Source organism: Cygnus olor, chromosome 4 (assembly GCF_009769625.2).
Source record: "Cygnus olor isolate bCygOlo1 chromosome 4, bCygOlo1.pri.v2, whole genome shotgun sequence".
Classification (NCBI taxonomy): Eukaryota; Metazoa; Chordata; class Aves; order Anseriformes; family Anatidae; genus Cygnus; species Cygnus olor.
In genome coordinates, this window is record NC_049172.1 from 66,404,564 (window position 1) to 66,427,816 (window position 23,253).

A 23,253-nucleotide genomic window follows, 5' to 3' on the forward strand; every position below is an offset into this window, starting at 1 on the left:
TGAGCCATCAGGCACAGAGCTGCACCTGGTGCGAAGCAGACTGAGCAACTCCAATGTTAAACAGCAGTCGCAGCTGAGGACAGCGTATGAGTTATTGATAATGGCAGCCAGGACATGCACGATCCATCCAAAGCAAACTATATGTTGTCTTAAAAAAGCAAGCTGGAGCTGCATTTGGTATTCAGACAAGCCTGATGTCTTTAAACAAAGATTCTATTTTTTAATATTCACAAACATATATATGTGTACATAAAAGAATCCTTTATAAGATGTGTCCAGATGAGTATCCCTCCAACTCCCTGCTCCTTCTTCTGGATTCATTATGCTTTTTATTATGGATCTCATACCTTGCTATATATCAGGCTTAAAAGAGAACACTTTTGAGGCTCTCTTATCCTTACAATCAAATCCATACCACTTGTGGGGTTATCAAGCAACAAGCACATTAAACTATTTAAGGAACGTACAGCATTTCCAAAATATACAGTATGTTTAAGAATTCTATATATGATTTTTTTCTTAATTTGATCTCTAAGCAGAAACTTGCTGCCACTTCATATTCTTGTTGTTGTTTTTGTTTGCTTTATGATTAGTTTCTTCATTTTTTATAAAGTTATCAAGTTAATAATACTATAAATTTATTTAAATATAAATCTTCCCCAAAGTCCAACATTGTTAATCACATATTTATTGTTGAAATCTCTCTTATTAATAATAATTAACACAATGGTACAAAAGTTTAATAATTTATTCAGTCCTATCATTACTCAAGCAAGAAAATTAACTTTGTGAATTTTGCCTGAACATAACTTCACGATTTGGCCTTTGGAAACAAAGCTCCCCTCTATAATAAATTACATCTGCATTTCTCCAGCTTACATTACTACTCGTTGAGAGAGGTGGATGCTACTGCAAACTTATAGTACATTTTCATGTGATCATAGACCATACAGCCAAAAGGGGAGGCTGAATGAGATAACAGACCTGAAACATAGGTCCATGTATTAGAAGGATAATTGGAGCTTTTCTCTTTATTTTATAATTCTCAGGTTATTCTAGGAGAGTCTTTTTATATGATCTGCAATGAATAAGTTTCTACCTACCAGTATTGATTCCCAATACCCTGTAAAATCATCTAATACTAAAGGGTTTCATTTCTGTCTTTGTGAAACACCATTCTATCACACATTTTTGGGGTTTTGGGCTACTCCACTTCAGTTAAATTGCCTATGTAATATAATATATATATAATATGTACAATTGCCTTGGGACTGGTACTATTTAATATCTTTTTAAATGACATAGACATTGGGATTGAGTGCACCCTCAGAAAGTTTGTAGATGACACCAAGCTGAGTGGTGCAGTTGATACAACAGAAGGAAGGGATGCCATTCAAAGGGACCTGGACAAGCTTGAGAAGTGGGCCCATGTGAAATGAGGTTCAATAAGTTCAAGTGCACGGTGCTGCACCTTGGTTGTGGCATTCCAGACATGAGTACAGAGTGGAAGAAGAACTAATTGAGAGCAGCGCTGCTGAGAAGGACTTGGTGAGGACTTTCATCTGGTGGATGAAAAGCTTGACATGAGCCAGCAGTGTGCACTTGCAGAAGGCCAACTGCATCCTGGGCTGCATAAGGGGAGGAGTGACCAGTAGGTGGAGGGATGGGATTGTGCCCCTCTGCTCTGCTCTTGTGAGACCCCACTTGGCATACCGCATCCAGGTACCTGGAGTACCGCATCCAGCACAAGAAGGATGTGGACCCATTAGAGTGAGTCCAGAGGAGGGCCATGAAGAAGATCAGAGGGCTGGAGCACCTCTCCTATGAAGAAAGGCTGAGAGAGCTGGGAATGTTCAGCCAGGAGCAGAGAAGGCTCTGGGAAAACCTCACTGCAGCCTCTCAATACTTAAAGGAGGCTTATAAAAAAGATGGAGAGCAACTTTTTGCTCAGTCAGATAATGACAGGACAAGGGGAATGGTTTTAAACTAAAAAAGGAGAGATTTAGATTAGAAGTTAGGAGGAAATTCTTCACTTATAGGGTAGTGAGCCACTGGAACAACTTGCCCAGAGCTGTGGATGCACCATCCCTGGAGGTGTTCAAGACCGGGTTGGACAAGGCCCTGGGCAACCTGATCGAGTGGGTGGCATCCCTGCCTATGGCAGGGGGGTTGGAATTAGATGGTCTTTAAGGTCCCTTCCAACCCAAACCATTCTATGATTCTGTGATATACTAGTGTTTCCAAATAAATTATTATACATAGTGTTATTTCGCTCTTCTTTCATTGCTGTTACTTAACTTGAGCTTAGGAATACCTCAGACGGTAAACAGACAGGACAAAGACTTGCAAAGCCATCAAGCAAATATCATTCCTACCTCCAGTCTGGTCCTGTCCACATCCTTAGGCAATTTCACACGAACTCGGTTTGTTACAATAAGGGTTTCATAAGGATAAATCTGTTAAAAAGACAAGAACATATGAACTCCAGACAAATCTGATTCTGATGTGTGGAAATGACAGTGTGGGGAACTTACTAATTTTAATGGTACATACTTGCATCCTTATTTGACAAATATTTCACTGGGACAAAATTAACGAAATAAAATTAAAAAAAAGAAACACATGTAACCTTGCTAGGAAGTGCTGAATCTGATTGTTCTTCCAGTGTTGGAAAAGCCCTTCTTACCTTGTATTCTGCAAGAGAATGAGAACAGGTTCACAGTTTAGAATTTATAGGCTGCTTTTGAAGTCACCATAATGAACATATAGGTACATTAGTAATTTGTTATCCTACTACATTTCTCTTACAGTTTTCAAAAGTTGTTGGATAACTGCATGCATTGTAAGTGTTTGACCCCAGTGGTCTCAATGCCTATAACACTGAAGCAACAGTCCTTGAAATCAAAGGTTTATTACAGAAAATCCATCTCTTGATACACTGTGAGTATGGCAAAATTGGGAATTTCTCTTTATAAGAGGCTTTTGTGCAGTTAAGTCAGACTGTCATCCAAAAGTCCCGCCCATACTGTTCTTTACTGAAAATAGTTAAAATATATGGATTATTACAGGCATGTCATTTTGTGAACATACACGAAAATCATTAAGTTAATACAGTGTTCCAAGATGCCAACACCTTGCACTTGGACTGACTGCAGTGGAAATAATGATAGCAATTGTTCTATTTTTTTGGGGGGTAGGGTGGGGTGCTCCTGCATCTAAATTAGCACAAGAGTATTCTAGCTAGGCCAGTGTTAATAGATATTACTACCGTATGTTCATCTATTCTCATATACATCAATGATTAAATGCTACCAAGACAGCCAGCACGTTTCCATAGACTTTTTTTATGGTCAAAAAATGAAAAACAAATATAAGTCTACTTTTCAAAATCTATACTGTCAATTACTCAGACAAAGATTTTTATCAACACAGAGGCATGAAGTGAAGCATTGGAGTAAGATTTAAAAAAAAAAAAAACAACAAGATTAAGTGACTTGGAAAAAAACACCCTACTCTTCCCCATCAAAAGATGCATGTTCCTAAACTGCTCATCTCTTTTGAAAATCCTAACCCAACTTCCATATTAAGCATACAGTCCACTTAAACTGTAATAAAAGAAATTAATGTAATGAAATTCTGCTTTTTGAATTCTGTACATCTTAGCCCTACTGTAGGACCAACAAGAAGCACAATGAACTTTATCTTTTTATCAGATATGGCTCGAAGGAGTGATTAGCTTAAGTTTCTTCCTCTCTTTGATAAGAGAACACCACCTGTTAAGCAAAGAGAATCATGGAGGCTGTTGCCATATATTCAGAATACCAGGATAAACTCAACATTGTTACACCACTTTGTGATGCAGGTGTCAGGCCTTTATATTCAGTCAGATAAAAAGAATATTCTCTATGATGAACACGATACTGAGCTAGCTAGCTATCACTATCACATGAACCATGGGAAGATACCAGAATAGTAACCCTTTTGGCAAGATGTTAACAAACATTCTCAAAGGAAGAAAACATAAAGTGGAGTGGAAATGCTACTGCAATATACCTTTCATCCCCCAGCTCGCCTCCTGGTCTGTTTCGTATTGGCCCATATTTTCAGGCTAAAAGAGAAGAAAAGAAGCAATGTAACAGCAAAATACACCATAAACCAACCCACACCACTCTGTGCACAATCAAAATACAGATCCTTATGAGACAGAATGAGAGCAGTTTCATTAGATCTTGACCTAATTGCTCTAAGTGGGTATCCAGAGCACTCACAACACCCATCAATCTACAGGAGCAAAGAAGGAGCTTTGCTTGCAGAAGTGGATGGAGTGTCAATAAGTGTGCATCAAACTCGGAGGTAGTGCAGGTGCAGTGTGCTGTCTACACTGTGAATTTCCACGGACCAGTGAAAGTTGGTGCTTGAGTGTCATTCAGGGAAGCAACTGCACAGTCTTATCAGCCCCTCTCACCCCTAAGTCCTGTGGATGTTTTTAAGCTCTGATTCTTAGCAACTTCCAATCAGGTAGAAAGGTGTCAGAAAGCCACCAGCCACTGTCATTTGAAGACCTGGCACAAAGGCAAGCCTCAAATGCCTTCCCCTGCAATGCAGACTTTTTATGACAGTCATCCCAGGAGACCTGATCACTTATGCTGCACTGAAACCTGTGTGTCTTATTCTGTTTTCTGCTTCACAACTGCAGATGCCACTAAGATCAGGGAGAACTGTCCGTATGTACCATATCTTTGCTTGATCTACTGTCTTTTTCTTTAATGGCAAATGCTATGATGATGACAATTATTACAGGAGAAAGGCATTATTATTATTATTATTATTTTTCCCCATTAGCATATACACCATGTGCACATCCAGGCTCAGAACAAACAGCAAGGTTCCTTATTGTTTGTTTTTGTTTTATTGCATTATGCACCAATGGGATAGTTGATTAAAAAAACATACCAAAAAAGCTGGTATGACTCTTCAATCTAAACAGAGCACTTTCATTCTGAGAAGAATTTGATCTAAAGGATTTGATCATTTGCAACTTTCCTGAAATTTTCAGAGATGAGGTTGCACCCCTTATATGGGACAAATGCTGCCATCTGCTGCTTTCCTATCACATTACATGACTTAAACCTGCAAAAGTACAGCAAACACTGCATCTGTACTTTCTGATGGCTTTGGTTCCTCAACAGTGCAGGGGCTGTGCGCAAGTTGATCTTTCGCTTGGTCCAGGTTACTGGTAACAGTTATTCTGAAAAGTCAGAAAAAAAGCTATTGACTCCTAAATGGGGATGGGTGTATCCAAACATTTTCAAATTCATAAATCTAATTTGGTCAAGTTGTGTTGCCATTGGTTTCTTCAGAGAGGAATTCAAGCAGTCAGGTACTTGGAGTATCACAGGCACAATTAGTCTTGTAATATTAACTCAAAAGGATGGACAGTAACTACAGAAAAATCAGTTCAGCTGCTCTCTTACAATTACTTTCTTGTAGCTCCTACTAATAACCTATAGTTTAACTCATCACTGGAGAAGTTTAGTCCTGCTTATATACTTCTGAAGCTTTCTTATCTTTGTTTGCAGAAAGGAGGAAATTTGAATGAGGTCTTATCCATATAATTTAGACACAAGTCAATCTTCAAAATGCAAGTGTGTCTACGTATTCCCAACTTATCACTATTAACCATACTGTGTTTTTACCAAAAAATATGAGACATGAACTGAGTAGTCAAAATGTCGAATGCCAGAGAGAGAGACCACAGTATCAGTGATGGATTTTTCCTGAGGAATTACAAAAAGATACATAATAAAGAATTAGAAAATGAACTCCTAGTCTTAATCTGATCATAAGTTTGTTATGTATTTTGCTTTCTAGGTTGCTTCCTGCCATTCTCTTTGCATTGCTCCCTCCTGCCTTATATAATGACTACATGTATATATATACACACGTACCAGAAAAAGAAAAAAAAAAAAGAAAAAAAAAGTGGTTTAAGAAATGCAAAGGTTATGGGCTGCTCCACCTTTGCTCTAAGATAATTACTTACCTAATGAAAGGTTTAACCCATCCTATCATTAATTCAAGTTATACTGTGGTCTGTTAATATATGCAGCTTGTACATTTTGGACCTTGGTTCTGGAAGGAGAATCAAGATTCCCAATGCTCATGCCACACACAATCAAAATGAAAAGACCCAGTCTTACTCCTGCAGGCAGACATACTGTAACCCTCATAGGGTATGAATCTGTCAGGCAGAACTGGCAGCCAAAACACTGTGAAGTGTTACTGCTGTGTAGATTTTTAACTAGTTGCCTATTTATGAAAAACTGTTACATGGAGAACACATTTAAATGTATACCTACCTGATGCAAACCATTCCTTCCATAACCAGGTAGAGAAGCAGATTTAGCATATGGAAATCCTGTAAAAGACATGATATACATATCACAATAATATTTTTCGTAAAGTCCTTTACAACTTTGTAGAACACAGAAAGCAGGAAAACAGCTAGAAACAGCAATTGCAAGGTGACTATGTATATTGTATTCATGGGATGAAATATAACTGAGTACTACTCATATCAGAAGGATTAGTATCTTATCACTTAAGAACAAACAAACAAACAAGAAAACAACACATATTTTGAATTCTTTAAAATTTCTACTGCTTCAGGTGAAAAAAATAAAAAGCATAAATGAAAGTATGGCAATAGAAAATGAAATTAAGTGAGAGCGTAAATACTGAAGAGAAAGGTTCTACATAGATAAAATTCACAAAGTGATGTTACGATGAACAGATTAGATCTAATATGGTGAAAAGCCTTACTTTTAATATCTAGGCTAATCAGAAAATTTGGGTGTTCTCTTTGTCAGTAAATGGACAAAAAGTATTTCAGACTAGTTTTTGGTTTATAAAAGTAATGCTGTATAGAAGTGGCAAGTTGAATCAGTTTAAATTCAACAGAAGATGAAGAAATGTGTCTGTAGTAAACACTATTGATTTCAGTACAAGAAACTGTGATAAACTGAGGCAAAGAGTTAGGAGAAGTCACTTAGCTCAAAGAACTGAATGTACAAGTCTTCTTTCTGACAAAAATGTTAGCAATTTGTGTCCAAAGGGGAATGAAGGAAGGGAATTCAGACCCGACCGGATTAATAAATACCCTAAGGAGATTATTAGGAATAAGACCATAGAAAGAAAAAACAAAAGATGGATCAGCAAAGAGCTCACGGTGTGCTGAGATAAAGTGAGAACTGCCAGGAGTCAAGCTGAGTTAAACATTGAAAATGATATTAAAACAAATAGCAAAAGGTTCTGCAGCTACACAAACAAAAAAGAGAACAAGGAAAGAAGAAATGGGATCACTGGGAGTTATGCTGTGTCAGTACACAAGAAGAAACCTAGGTAGGACTCCAACACTAAAGGATTATTTCACCTCAGCTTTTAGGAAGAAATTTAGAGTATGGAGCAATGAGAGAAAAACCTAATGCAATAAGCGTATGCAAATGAATCACAACTGTGACAGAAACATAATTCAAAGCACTCTGTACTTAAACAGGGAGCCAATAAGCTCACAAAAGATTGGAAGTCCAATTGCTTGTATTATTAGAGAACAGCAAGTACAGTTTTTGTGTTTAAGAAGGGAAAAAGGTACTCAGGACCTATCAGTTTGTTTCCAACATAAAACTTCAGGAAATACTAAACAAAAACATAGAAGTAAACAGAAAATCAATTATATTCATGTAGATTTTGACTGGTTTAACATAAGTTAAAGAGACAGTGTCACACTCCCCTGGTAGTTTTCTTTGCTAAGAGAAACAGCTTCTACGCAAAATAAATTTTATTGGATCTCATCTAATGAAATATTAAAATATTCCATATGTTGCCAAAGATGAAATTAAAGCAAAATTGAAGAAGATGGAGTTTATCAGAGGAATTATAGGGTCAGTAAGGAAAAAATTAAATGTGAGAAATAGATAGTGAGAACTGAGCAGTGCTGAGAGAGGGAAATGTCAGTATAGACTGGTGTCGAGTTGAAATTCCTTAATATTTTCACTAATAAATTGGACACCATAAATAGTAATGGGCTAATAAACTTGGCTGTGACCATTATAAATGCACTTATTAACTTAAGTGTAAAAATGACAAAAGTTGGAAATGGCTGTCTTGATACTTTCAAGATATGGAAATAAATGTAGTGACAGAACATCATGGAAGGATGTTCTGTTCAGGTGGGTTAAATTAACTTCATCGGAACAGTGGTCTACAGGATAACTGGGGCAATGAAAGCTCATCATAGGTAAAATGGCTTTATGAAATTGACTTTTAATCTAGCAAAATGAAGATAAAAGTATGAGAAACAAAATCTAACATCATCTGAGGAGCAGTATAAATTGTGAGCAGAATTTCCTTTGTTGGTCCCACTGGGGGCTCTGACATCTGATACAGAGACATAGTGGTGAATATTGAATTAGATGGACCACTTACCTACTCCAGTTTGGAAACTGGAAATTTGTCATTGTTTGTTATCTGAATGGCAGTGACACTAGAGGAGAAAGTGTCATGTAATAGTCATCTGTATTCCTGCTTGGAAAAAGATGCCAGTGTTGAACATCGGTTCAATTTGTTGGCATCTTGGCTACAGAGAAGGTGAGTGGGATTTGTTCTGTTGCCAAATTTGTCAGTTACAAGGGAAAAATACACTAAGGAAAAGATCGTGGTTTGAAAACAAACACAATTCATTTTAGCACGTAGAAGCTCAGGAGTTGCCTCCCAGGCTGCCAGGACTGAGCCACATTTACAGGCACAAGCGACATCGTGTGGCTGGCTGGAAAAAACCCAAGAGGTGTATAAAGCTGAAAGAACTCAGATCATAGTAATAAGAAAAGAGCCAGTGACTCCAGTCAGAAAAACATTTCACTTAGTTTCTGGTTCCTAAGAACTTATTTGTGAAGTTAATTATTATTACTATTTTTTTAATATAAAGGTAAAATATATCACCAAAAACCACCAACCACATACTGCTCATTATCACATCCAAATGCAGTTGTACCTCTATAGCAAATTTTCTGGGGTAACTGGTCAAGATACAGTAATCTGTCTCTCTAATTAGGTGCTATCTGAACATCAGATACTCTTTGCATGGGCATGGCTCCTGCTTTTTCCAATACGACATTCACTCTAACCTGGATATTCTGAGGCTGTTTCTCAGCACATCAGGTACACATTAACAGCAGGAGTTACACACTTTGTTAGATATCTAATGTCCTAAATATGTGAAGTTAAAATAATGACTAATGGTAGACGATAAAAAATATACACATACAGAAACAAGACACATTTATGCAGGTGGATGTAAGGAGATGCTGTCCCTGTCACTTAGTCTTCAACATGGCTGGACACAAGCAAGCTCCACTCCAGATATCTGCCAATTATACAAGCCTCATACTTAAGTACTTTGATGTTAGATATATTCTTCTGGGAATGTAGCTAGAGTAATGTACCTAAATATCTTCTAGAGCAGACTACCCTTCTTTGGTTTGCTCAGAGACTAGATGAACGAATGCAGTGCTCTGCACAATGTTTGGACACATTGCCAGAGATTCACAGTCAGATGACTGCTAACCCTTCTATTCTGTATGTAACTGTTTGCACCAAACGTGTATCTGAAAAGTTTATTTTCTCTGATACTCACTGACTATGCCACAGAGACAGGGCTAAATGTCAGGTTAAAGATCAGGCCACTCTTAACCATAAGTGCAAGAGGGAGAAAAGCTACTGTTTAGGTGTTGATGAATTACAGATGTTAGTAACTGTAAATGATAGATGTCAGGTGTGAGAGGTGTTCAGACCTGGGTTTTTCTTGCTCAGGATTTTCTACAAAACATCTTGTGCACACGTATGCAATGTCTGGTGATAGCTAAGGAATCAAATCCCTTCAGGTTAGACTAGTGAGACTGATGACCCAAAATAACTTTTCTTTTTTATCTTGTCACACCCTTGTGACAGGCTTTGTATCAACTATTTTTCCTCTTCCTTGCATAGCTAAGCCATAATTTCCTTATTAGAAGTTGATGGAGCCAGCTATCACATTACCAAAATGCCCACAAGACTGACATCCTAGCCTTGCTGCCAGACATGCCTCACACTGGATACATTCTTTTGGAAAACTGCTTCCCCAGCTTTTTCACCCCAGATGACCTTCTACTGTTTTATGACATAAAGTGGAGGATGCAGGGAGAGAAATGTCCAAGTTATCTGTTAAACTTTCAGTGATCCTTATGCTTTATCATGATATGGAAAAAATGGCCGTACTAATATTTAAAAGACATAATTTGTACCAAGGAGTAATTACCAGAAGTCAAAAATATGCTTGATACTACTATCCTGTTTATTTAAAATAGGTAGCATATAGATAGGTGCTTTTAGGTATTAATGAGGGGCAGGTTTTTGTTGTAAGGAAATTCTCCTCTACAGAGAGATAATACAATTTCTTTGTATAAGCAATGCCTCTTATGGTATATAAGCACTGCAGCCAAGTCTGCAGTGACCATGAAATGGTAGAGTTTAGGATCCTGAGAGCAGCAAGGAGGGAGCACAGCAAGCTTGTTACCCTGGACTTTGGGAGAGCAGACTTTGCCCTGCAGGGATCTGCTTGGTAGAGTACCATAGGATAGAACCCTGGAGGGAAGAGGGGCCCAAGAAAGCTGGTTAATATTCAAGGATCACCTTCTCCAGTCTCATGAGCTATGCATCCCAACAAAGAAGAAGTCAGGCAAAAACGCCAGGAGGCCTGCATGGATGAACAAGGAGCTCCTGGCCATAATTGAGGCAGAAAAAGGAGGCCTATACAGGGTGGAAGCAGGGACAGGTAGCCTGGGAGGAATGCAGAGAAATCATCTGAGCAGCCAGGGATCAGATCAGGAAAGCTAAAGCCCTATTAGATTTAAATGTGGCCAGAGACGTCAAAGGCAACAAGAAAGGCTTCTATAGGTACATCAGTGTTTTGTAAAAGAAAGACTATGGAAATTGCAAGCCCTCTTCAGAAGGAAATGGGAGACCTGGTTATCCAGGATATAGAGAAGGCTGAGATACTCAACAACCTTTTTTGCCTCACTCTTCACTGGCAAGAACTCTAGCCACACTGCCCAAGTCACAGAAGGGGGCAGGCCTCTGTGATCCTCAGGAAGTTCAACAAGGCCAAGAACAAGGGCTTGCATATGGGCCAGGGCAATTCCAAGCACAAATACAGGCTAAGTGGAGAATGGATTGAGAGCAGCTCTGAGGAGAAGGACTTGGGGATGTTGGTTGATGAGAAGCTCGGCATAAGCTGGCAATGCGTGCTTGCAGCCCAGAAAGCCAACCTGGGCTGCATCAAAACAAGTATGGCCTTCAGGGTGAGGGAGGTGATTCTCCCTCTCTACTCTGCGCTTGTGAGACCCCACCTGGAGGGGTTCAGCCCCCAACATAAGGAGGACATCAACATACTAGAATCAGTTCAGAGGAGGGCCACAAAGATGATCAGAGGGCTGAAGCACCTCTCCTATGAAGACAGGCTGAGGGAGTTGAGGTTGTTAAGCCTGGACAAGGCTCTCTGAGACCTCATTGTGGTCTTCTAGTACCTAAGGTGGGCCTATAGAAAAGCTGGGGAGGGTCTCTTTGTCAGGGGGTGTAGTGATAGGAAAAGGGGGAATGCTTTTAAACTGAACAAGGGTCAATTTAGATTAGATATAAGGAAGAAATTCTTTACTATGGGGGTGGTGAGGCAGTCAAACAGGTTGCCCAGAGAAGCTGTGAATGCCCCATCTCTGAAAGTATTTGGGGCCAGGCTGGATGGGGCTTTGAGAACCTGGTCTACTGGGAGGTGTCCCTGCTCAAGGCAGAGGGGTTGGAACTAGATGATCTTTAAGGTTCCTTCCAACCCAAACAATTCTATGATTCTTTCATTAATAGAGAACTAAAAATAGTTTCAATATTGAAATCCAAAGTTACTGAATGCTTACGAGCCATAGCTAAACAAACTGGAAAATATATGTAACCATGATAGGGAAATGAAGCATAAAGCAAACTAGGGAACTATTTGGAGAGGTCTACAGCAGGGCTAGCTTCCTTTGTCACACTCCTTCTTGCCCGCTATGACAGCCCCAAGACGCAGTACTCACGGGAGTATGTGGCAGTAGTACCCTCCTGTGTTCTCTGGAAGTTTTCTCTGTCAGTTCCGGGAGTAAGAGACAGGGACCGAGTTTCTGAATCTGGGGAATTAGTTCTGGTGTCCATATCCCCTTTCAGAATAAGCCAACTGGTCTTTAGCTGAAATGAATAAAAAACAATTAAATGAGTCAGGATTTAACATCCAAATGCATGTCCTACTTCACCAGCCTGGGAAGTCTTGCTAACTTGAATGTTTATGCTCAGTACAGCCTGTACCAACATTTATCAAATTATAGAAGTTGACCATATAACAGGACTCCACATTAGATGTCACGGCTATCGAAAACTTTTAACTTTCATCTGGGCTGAGGATAGTTTCTCTGTTAAATAAGTTGTCCACCATGCCCCACTTTAGAAAATGTGCTATGACATGTTCTTACAACTAATCTGTTATAACATTTTTTTTGTATGTTAACACACACCCTAAGCAAAGGTCCAACAGCCTTAGCTGAATCACCACAAACTTATTGTTGCTTATCTAAATATCCCTATTTCTTTCTTTACTGCAAAATGTAATATCTAAACACTCTGGGTGAGACATTACACTTAATAAATCTTCCTGAAACTGTCTTTTGTAAAGACCTAAAATCAGTAGTGCTTATTTCAGTTATATAAAATAATACCTTTAAACATAACCAGGTTTTATAGAGCAGTTGCCTCAAGAAACTCAAACAAACTACCACCTTTTGTTCTTTCTGGTCATTACCTTCTTACTGTCCTGATCCAAACTTCCATCCTCCCCTTCTGATCTTCTTGATGCTGGAAGATTAAAGTTAATTTTAAAAATTGAAAGAGATCAACACAGCCAAAACAGAAAACAAAAAGTAATGTTCTAAATATTCTCAAAAGGGGAAAAAACAATACAAAATGAATCTGAAGTCGGGCAGATAATTGGATGTGTAGGGCTACGGTGTCACAGAACTACTTAACATTTGGAAAAGATTACGGTAATACTAATTCTGTAGGCATACAGTAAATGTAGAAAATCTACTCCTGATGGATTTTTAAGCTATGTTTTAGGAAGAAGCTACTTTTGTGGAATGACAGGTGGTAAAAAAACTACATCATAACTTAGGGACAGATCTATATAGTCACTGCACCAAGGAGCAAGTCATTTGCAAGCAAATCTCCATTATTCTTTGTTACCATGATCATGAAAGAACATGTGTTTACATAGCTATACGGTGGTCTTGCACATTTGTGCCTCCTACGTTCTTCAGCAGGACAGGCAATGATGGCAAACAAGATAGGTACAAATTTAGTATTACCTTGTCATGATACCTGCAAGACAGGCTGTGTCAGTACAAGTGAGAGTGAAGGAGAGTAGGTAAGGGTGGGGTGGTCCTGACCTTCACATAGCTGCACTCATCATTTCTTAGATAAAGTAAAAGAGGACTCCCAAATTCACAGTGTAACTCTCAATTTTTTCAACTATATTGCTCTCTGTAAGAGTCTATTATCAAAAAATATTTACCTGTTGTTATAATATCCTGTAACCTGCCAACTTCCTGAGAAGAAAAACTGAAAACTGAAAACCTACAAGATATTCACTGAATAGTTCCCAACCATTAGATATATTTTTCCTGGTCTTCTCTACCAGAGTTTTGTATCAGAGACTGATTTATAATTCAGACAGAATTTTACAGAAAGATTTTGTGCCAAATTTCATGCCATTTCAGATTACTTCCAAAAATCTGAACCCTTCTTGCCCTTGTATCACTCTGTTGTTGTGGGGAGACTTTTAATAGTATAAAACTGGAGCAGTGCAATGTCTTAGTATAATTTTAAACCCATGAGAGGTTATAACAAGGGAATTGTCTGCAGTATCTTAGTACAAGAGCAACAGAAGAGTTCCATGCACAACAAGGCAGCCAGAAAAATATATTTATTAACAATAAAAGTAGCATGAGAATACAGAAGTTAAGGAACAGATTACATTGCTCAGAGACAGAGGTGAGGAGGAGATCAAGTTGCACCCTCAGAAGTGCTGCAACACTCCCAGCTAGCTGGGAACAACTTTGCCCTCTCCAGTTCCCCAGCCAGCATGTTTGCAGAGGATCTGCCCTGCATCTAAACAACACAGTCAAAAGGCCACTACTATTAGCATTTCAGTGCTCTTCTGTTTCATTTTCTGGTGCCATTACACAGCTTGCATCTAGACCTTAACTGGTTTTGTCAAGAAAGTGATACTTGAAAAATGAAAAATTTTTACTTGTCATTTTGGAAATACCCATGTGTTAGAGGTGAAAATATTTCAATACTTTTTTTTTTTTTTTTTCTTTTCTCAACTTAATGTGGCAAAACATAGCTGGGTCATAAAGTAAAAACAACATTATGAAAAAACTCTGTTTTCACAGTTTGCTAATGGCATCCTGACCATGGCATTTTTCTGATATGGCAAGCTGTTTCTTTGAGAAAGAAATAATAGAAAGATGAAAAATTGAAGTGCCTACGTTGCAAGAAGGTCTTGGACCTGATTTACTGATATTTTGGGAGCATACCCTAAATCCCCAGTCAACAAGCTGTTACAGGTTATATGGATGGATCTCCTTCACCCTCAAGAGAAATCCATGCAGAGAATTTGATGCATGTTTGCAATTGTTTTTGTTTCAAGACATTGATGCTTTTAAAGAAAAAAAAAAGTGGCATCCAAAATGTTATTCAGAAATTCCAAACATTCCATGCGATTTTCAAAATAGTTAAACACCCAAGTTTTACACAGAGGTCCAGAGGAATCCAATGAAAATCAACAGAGGCCTGCAAAGCCTGCCCCTCCCAAGTTCCTGACGTTACTGGCAGATAAATCCAAGTGGCCTGAATTTCATCAGTACTGAGCACTAGCTTCTCCAATACAAGGGATACTTGGTTCTGCTGTGAACCCTGATGTGAACTACATCTTTCACTTAGATTAGCGCTAACATTGCTGCAGAACAAACTTTTTTTTTAAATTTTGTATTATGTTCAAATGTTGTTGAAATATCAATGCGCTAAATAAATAAATAAAGACCATGCAGGCTCCAGCATGCTTCGATTTCTAACCCCAACTCTCAGCCTGATCTCTTGTATGAACCATTTTTCCACTGGCATTTTTTTTTTTCTCCATGCTGCAGCTAAGTGTTTATAATAGAAACACAGAAGCTGTAGCTATAGCAAATCTGGGGGGCACTGCTGTAACTGAAACCTTCCAAAGCCAAAAGTTTTGGAAGAGCTTCTTGCACTTTTTGTTTTAAAGAACATTTTTGTGCTTGTTTGTTCAAACTTGGTCTCTTCAGCGAAGGAATGTTCTCTGGCTCCCTTTCAGCATGTATTAGTTCAGTGTCCCTTTAGCTTGAGGAGCTGAATCATCAGTTGCTCATGTGTTCATGCTTTAGTAGAAAGATTTATAGAACTTCTGCTGGGAGTTCTTCCAGAACAAAAGGTAAATGCTGTATTTTTATATTTTTTTTAATGGAAGGAAAGTTCATTGATCTATTTTGTTTGTTTGTTTTTGAATTAGAGTAAATTAAGTTTTGCTCCTCAGCAGAAACACAACTAGCACATATTTTCAACACATCTGCAATCCACACACTTAGAATATCTATAGTGTATAAAAGACAGTTTAAAATGTAGATCCTTCTTAATGTATAGAGATTGCTGACTCAATAATTTCACTTTCCACTTACTTCAGTGATTACTAGGAACAACTCCATTGAAGTTAGTGGACATAGAGCAGTGCAAAATTGACAAAATCCAGACTTTAACTGCATATCCAACTGATTGAAAACTGATACAAAAAGCCCTGTCCTGGAAGAAAAAAAAAAGCTGCTCTTTATAATTTTCTTTGCAAACCAAAAGTATCAGCAAAATTAAATGACACAGCCAGAATATAGGAGCCCTATCATCAGATTTTGTAAATTGCTGAAGCTATGTTGATTTATATCAGAGTAAGTTCTGACACTTATTTTGTAACTTTGCATTTGCTCTTTCCAAACACCACTGTAATATTCAACTTCTTCCTTTGTGAGTAGCTTCTTTTGCTCAGTTTGAGTACTTTACACTAATGATTTGTGTATCTAAAGAGAAGAAAGAATTGGACAGCTTGGGCAGCCTGTAAATTTTGTAGATGACACTAAATCAAGCACTAAATCAAACAGATATTATGTTTTTCCCTTGGAGATAGCATTAGTTTGACCAAGATTAGGATACTGTGAGCAGAAAGTCTATCTAAAGTGCACTGAAACATCAGCAAGTCTGACTTTGCTCAAAACCAGAACAACCACAGAGGTCATCTAAATATTAAGGATTTCAATGTGCAGTTACTTGAGCGTGAAACACTTCAGTTACAGTGAATGTATGCAGGGTGTTTCACCCAGCTGGGACATAACATTTGTCAATTTTGTTTCTACTAATACTGCATTGGATACAATGCAGTTGTATTGGATACCAGAAGTTTAACCAAAACAGAAATAAGTGTTATTTTTCATGAAAGGTAGTATAAAAATTTTAACTACATAAAAATATAATTCTTTTGACTATGCTTATTGAGCATTTTAAAATCAGCTAAAGCCCTCTGTTACAACAACGGGAAAATATTTAAAATGTATTACCCTTATTCTGATCATGAAGACAGCGATAAATCTGCAGTTTCCTGACCTTTCACTCATGGAAAGCTATCAACTATCAGTTAAAGTATGTGAGAACACATATGCGTAGTATGCAAAGTGGGAAGTCACCTCTGTGCAGAAAGTGTTGCAGGAGTTAGTAAGATGGGAGAAGTTGCTCCAACAGAGACCCATCCTTGCCATGAAGAGTGACACAGCTATCTGTATTGCTTTTATCCCCACAGTGTCTTAGGTACTGCTCACAGTGTGATGAACATCTACTTTATTCTCTCACGTCTTCAGAAACAGGGGAATAAATCATGGCTTTTGGTTTAGGGCAGTAGTACTCATGATTCTTTTAATCAGGAATGTACTTCTGCACTTCTCAGACATCCTATCACAGCATATGCCCTACACATTTGCTTCCAAAGATTAATAATGGAATTTAGTCTAGAAAAATGAATTCTGTATTACTAAGCCTGTATTACAAAGAAAGATAATTATCAAACATCACTGAGAACACATGTAGGCACCGAAACAAAGAAATTACAGTGATGTTAATTAGTGAAATATAAAATAAATTATATAATAATAATATAATATAATATATAATAAATTATTGTTTTTAAATAATAATGGAAGAATGCTGACCTTATAATCCTGTATTTTTTTTATATTTACTAGAGCATCAATGCAGATCCTCAGTCGCGTAAAGCATCATATATTTCTTTCCATGGTTTGGAAACTCAGACAGCAACCTGGTTGCTGTGTCTATCAAAAGGTTTCCAATCATATCTTGCCAATGTTATCATATACTGAGTTTGTTCCTAACTGCCATGGTGTGATTACATTAGATCCCAATATTATACAGCTTGAAGAACTTGCAGATGAGAAGTAGGTATTTCATTTAGGTGTTGGACTCAATGATCCTTGTGGGCCAATTTCACCTCAGGATATTCTATGATTCTATAATATACATCAGTTAATAATAAACATTTTTTTTTCCCTCTGGCAATATAGAAGAGTTATTTACCAAAACTGGATATTCTAAGGCATGTCGTTAAAACAGGAGAGCAACTTCCTATATTTACATATTTTATACCGTCCCATAAATAAGAAAACTGCTTTTAATATCTGCTCTAAATTACCAAGACAAGTCAAAATATCTTTTTGCAATAGAGAAAAGCAGACTGTACCATGCTGTTTGTAGATAGGAGGTTTCCTATAGATGTTATCTTTTATGCCAGTGTCTGAGGAAGAGGAAAGAGAAAGGAAAGAATAAAAGAGTAAGCAAGCAGTTCAGACTATGCTGCTCATCTCCTCTCAACAACACTAAAATGCAAACACTTGAGCAAAGACTACTGATTACTTCATTGGTTTGTCATTCAGTGCTTATTAAAAGAGAATGCAGCCTTACCCATCAATTTTATTTAAAACAGTGCCTACGCCTACCTAAATAGCTTAATCCACTCTTAAGTCCCTCAAAATGCTTTCAGATACCTTGAGTGCTGCACTACCAATTTATATAGACAACAGAGAAACTGCATATACTTGTCACTATTTAAAATAAAATTCATATAATAGTAGAACAGACTACTATAAAACAGTCAAACTTGAAAAGGGACTATTTCTCCATTAATTAAAAAGACAGTATACATGGTCAGATATAGATGTTTATACTGGAAATGCCTAATATTCTAATATGAAATTCTATAGTTTGTCCATATATTGAGTTGTATAGTTGACCTGGCCTTTCAGGAATTTTCGGAAAGCCCCCAAAGCCACAGTCCACATATCATGTTGTAGAGATGTCAGATGTTACTCAGACCTACAGACCTGGGCAAATACAATTCCTAATTACAGTGTGTTCACTAATCCCAGAAGCTAAACATAATTAAACAAAGTATACCATTGAGCTTAGCAGTCAATGTGCTTAGCAGTCAAAAGCTAAGCAGTGTGAATATAAATGTAGCATGCTTGTAACTGAATGTGAACTTGAAAACAGCATAGTATGTATGCAAAGACACAGCCTCTGTGAGCTTCATGGGGGCCCAAAGTCTTTCACCAGTTTTCAAAGTCTGTATTTATGTGACTCTCTAGTTCAGAAAGTGAATGGATAAAGAAAAAAAGTAAACCAAAAAGCCTCTGCAGCTAGGCTTAATAACATTTGCCATCATCTAATGCAAATTTTTATACCTAAGAACGCAGTACTAACTCCTTTATTTCTGAGACAGTTTACAGATTTTCACTCAGTAGTTTTCTTCTTTTGAAGCTCTAAATTCACAAATTAATGGGAAAACAAACAAACAAACAACATTTAGAAGAGAATAAACAGGTGTCAGCAATTGAAGATCAAACACTAAGCAGTGAATGCCTACCTGGAATATGGAAATGTCTAGGAGCCTGCTGATAGACAGAAGATGAAGATTTGCTGTCTGAGTACATGGATAAGCTTGGAGTGCTCCGACCACTTTCACTGCCTCCAAGGGGAAGAGCAAAGAAAGCAGATAAAAGAAAAAAATGGAAGGCAAAGTAGAGTATTTCAAGCATAAAAGCTTGTTCAGAATGACTTGTTAATCCAACAGTTTTAAATAACTGGGAAACCATTTTCAGCACAGTGAATTGGCTCAATTAACAAACATCTCATCAACAATTAATATCTGATAGATAATATCAGATTAAATTGCAGTCTTGAATTAAATTGCAGTCTCTCTTTGAAACTAAAGCTCCTCTTTTAAAAACATCATAATGAACAAAATAAAAGGATGAGCACATCCACAGTCTTGTAGTATGTTTTGCATAGTTAAGTGAGTAACCTATCAATCAAGATTTTGAAAAGTTTAATGCTGTGGCTCATAGCCTGCCCTTAAAACTAGTAATGAAATTATTCAGTACTGTTCAAAATATCTCAAAGCAGCACTAGACCAAAAAACAGATGTTACAGTTAAGTCAAATGCTCCTGCATATATCAGTGACAAAACTAGATGTTGAAATTTTTCCTAAATCGCAAACATTCCCCACAGATAACATGCCACAGCATTTTATATTTATGCAAAGTTGGATTATCAAGTCATAGACCTATAATGCCATAGTCACTTGACAAAATTTAAAGACATATATAACATTGATCGGTATCAATTTTTCCACTTGTTTTGTCAAATATTCATTAAGTACCATTCATTTCCTCTTAGTTTATTTCCCCGAAGCACACTCTATGGCATTATAGTGCAGCTTGGCAAACAAAAAAGTAAAGCACTACTTTTCTGGGACTTGTAAAATCCAATTAATTTACAGCACTTTTAAGCAACTGGAAGCCAAACATGACATTTATTCTAACATAAAAGGGCTGTTAATTTGCTGTTGTTATTTTAGTGCGGATGGAGCACAAATTTAATGGATAGTAATAATGAAATTATAGCAAGATTTTTTGGGGAAAGGAAGTGCAGCAGTTCAGAGCGCTAGATCTATAACTGAGTTCTGCCTTCAGGGAGTGGAAGTTTTATAACCATAAAACCACTGGATTGCCATAACTATCTAGGTTATGCCCACAGAGGGCGTATCCACTGAACCCTTGCCAGATTTCTGTTGACTAGCAGTGGTGTATGATCAATGGTCTGTAACCAAACATGGCCTGGACATGCACCACTGAAATCAATAGGGTAGTGTTACTGAGTTCAACGGGAGCAGAAGCAGGCCAGATGAAATCATGATGATACATTAAGTTATCCATTCTAAATTCTTATTTTCACAGTTGGTGAAAAATTGAAATTGAAAACTATTTGGCTGTTAATACTGCATACTCAAGAACAGTGATTTCCAGTTGGAATAGGGCCACAAAGCTCATCAACTCTCCTGTGAAGAAAGGCTGAGAGAGCTGGGGCTGTTTCACTCAGAGGCTGGTGAAGCAGTTGAACAGGTTGCCCAGAGAAGCTCTGAATGCCCCATCCCTGGAGGTATTCAGGCCAGGCTGGATGGGGCTTTGGGCAACCTGGGCCAGCGGGTGGCATCTCTGTACATGGCTGGGGGGTTGGAACTAGATGGTCTTTAAGGTCCCTTCCAACCCAAACCATTCCTTGATTCTATGAAAATATAATCAGAACAGGTGAGAAATTGAAATTACAACTGTGGGCAGTGGTGGCCTATGGTCTTTCCAAAAAGTAAGGGAAGAATTACAGCATTACTAAAAATCTGGTACACCACAATCAGTTTGCAGTCAAGTTGTCTTCAGTCAAGGAACCAGACAGTTATTCAGTTTCTTGATTCCCACTTTGCTCTTGGAAGAAAAGCAGTGGTGACAGGTTTTCACTGTGCATTTATTAATTCCTTCTTTCTTTGCTGCTTGCCGCTGAGATGCTTGGCCATCCCTTCTAAGCAAAAGAAGCCTCAATTTCACTCCAAATTTGAATACAAAGAGCAGTGGTAGTTATTTACTTAAGTAAATTTCCTGACAACTCCAATAACCTTAAAAATCTTCTAATGTTATTCATCCCAAAGTGATGTTACTATTGGAGTTTTTTTAGTTTAAAAAGAAAAGGAAAGTTTTCAAGTGATTTTCACAGGGTATTTATTCCTCATTTACTTAAAAATTAGCATGTTATTAAAAACATATTCATATATGACCTACATGAAAAACCACTTCAGTGAGCACCAGTGACCCCCAGGTGCTGGCATTATACACCCATAAAGTCATTCTTCAGGGGTAGGGTGTCAGTAACATATTCAGGGAGCCAGAAGGAAGCATTAATTAGGGTGAATAAATTTGCAAGAAAACAGGAAGCAAAAGTACCAGAAAACAACAAATCTGCAAACTCCTCTATGTAAGCATCACCTGCAAGGAGCACTTAGCAGAGTGATCACCTCTAATTTGCTTGAAAGGGAAGAATTATGGATGGAATGGGGGAAAAGGTTCTTCTAGCAGCCCACTCGTACAAGTTGATGTATATTTACATTATATTTAAAATTCTGCCACTGATTTGGACAAACACAAAAGAATAGTTGCATTTCACATTATGCATATGAAAATAAGTATTTAATAATAAAGAAAAGTGAAGATATGGGTAGAAAGTTCACATGTTGAAACTGCAGACACTCTTTTAATCTAGCCTATAATAAGTCTCTAAAATAAGACCCTGCCAAGACTTTGTCTCTTTCAAGGTTTGCCTGGTACACACTGAAGAACTTCAAACAAGGTCTCTGAGAAAACAGAACTACTGGACAGAGCAATTTTTCAAACCCTTGGTTTTGTCTTCTGCCACAAGCAGCTGCAGGGTGTGATCTGATCTACTGGTCACTCTGTAGAGTGAAAAACCAGAATCACAAACTATTCCCTGGATTTTGTTTAACTTGGAAAGAATCTGGAAAAGTTTACTTTGAACTTCAGCATCAACCACAAAACCCTTGTGTCTTTTGGCTGCGGATAGGGTAGGCTGCTCTTTTAACCTTGTGTGTTTTTGTAGACAACTGACCAGAGCTCAAACCATGCTTCCTTTTTCATAGTGCTTAAGGGACTGTCAGGAAAAGTGCAATATTGCTTATACCTCCTTCCTTGTTGGCTTTTATCTTATCTGGTAGGATGAGAAATTTGATAACATGTTACATTAAGTGCTGTCTAAGCTTCCTGACTTGGGTTTGAACAACAAGCAGATACCACTGGCCAAGTAAAGACGTCAGAGATTGCTCCTAAAACTGGATCCTTCAATATCTGTTGGCACATGGTGCATTAAACTAGACAAAGTTTTTTGAAGTCTAATTATGAACTCTCTCCAAGTTTTCAAAGCCAAATAAATGGGATTTGGAAGCTGGCAAGATGCTTTCCACCGTGTTTCAAGTAAGCATTTTTTCACTGGGGCTTAAGCACTGACTTTATGTTCACTGACTCTATGCTCACTGACTCCATCAACTCAAGAGGAAGAGTTATACCAAGTGTATGTACTCTGGAGATCACATACTATGATTCTCAAGGCATGAACTGTGATGCTTTCTTGATGAAAGACTGTTACAGAATTTATCTTGAATATATTTTGAAGACAGAAATTCTTAAAAGGAGGAAAAAAAAACACACAAGTAATTTATCTGCATGATAAAGAGCAGCTCATCCTATTACTCTTCATGGAAGCTAGACTACTTCTACAGGAAGTGTACTGAAGAAAGAAGAGAAACTCAGTTATCTTATTTCTGTTGGAAAAATGATGAACCATGTAGCTTTTGGGAAGAACATGATACAAACTCAGTGAAATCAAAAGGAATATTTTGGCAGGTTTTATTTTTTCTTAGGGTAGTAAAAAATCTGTGAGCCAGAAGTTTAAAGAAAAATTTTTATTATGATTGTGGACAGCTAGTTTTACAAAGATTAGTTCTATTATTATTAACCTGTGTATTATTTTTGGATTTAATCAAAGTTTGTTTATTTATTTATTTAAATTAGTTTGATTTCGCTTTTTAAAAGCTGAAATGGCAGCAATAACCTTGG

General features: G+C 37.6%; 1 protein-coding gene and 1 long non-coding RNA gene across 21 annotated transcripts in view; one reads left to right on the forward strand and one right to left on the reverse strand.

Annotated features, from left to right (window-relative positions):
* The window catches only part of ABLIM2 (actin binding LIM protein family member 2), a 141,377-nt gene that overhangs the window by 12,415 nt on the left and 105,709 nt on the right, over nucleotides 1–23,253 (reverse strand). For 9 of the 20 annotated variants that reach the window (XM_040555734.1, XM_040555726.1, XM_040555725.1 and 6 more), the window contains 8 exons: nucleotides 19,163–19,264; nucleotides 17,981–18,034; nucleotides 12,911–12,963; nucleotides 12,156–12,303; nucleotides 6,357–6,415; nucleotides 4,054–4,108; nucleotides 2,630–2,694; nucleotides 2,376–2,456 (listed from right to left, as the gene is read on the reverse strand). In XM_040555734.1, the coding sequence (XP_040411668.1) occupies nucleotides 2,376–2,456; nucleotides 2,630–2,694; nucleotides 4,054–4,108; nucleotides 6,357–6,415; nucleotides 12,156–12,303; nucleotides 12,911–12,963; nucleotides 17,981–18,034; nucleotides 19,163–19,264 (617 nt within the window). The remainder of the gene's footprint in view (nucleotides 1–2,375; nucleotides 2,457–2,629; nucleotides 2,695–4,053; nucleotides 4,109–6,356; nucleotides 6,416–12,155; nucleotides 12,304–12,910; nucleotides 12,964–17,980; nucleotides 18,035–19,162; nucleotides 19,265–23,253) is intronic. The other 11 variants (XM_040555727.1, XM_040555740.1, XM_040555733.1 and 8 more) reach the window with 3 other exon arrangements.
* Nucleotides 12,979–23,253, forward strand: part of LOC121069481 — a 37,423-nt gene continuing 27,148 nt past the window's right edge. The window contains exon 1 of the long non-coding RNA XR_005819450.1: nucleotides 12,979–15,622. This is a non-coding gene — a long non-coding RNA (uncharacterized LOC121069481). The remainder of the gene's footprint in view (nucleotides 15,623–23,253) is intronic.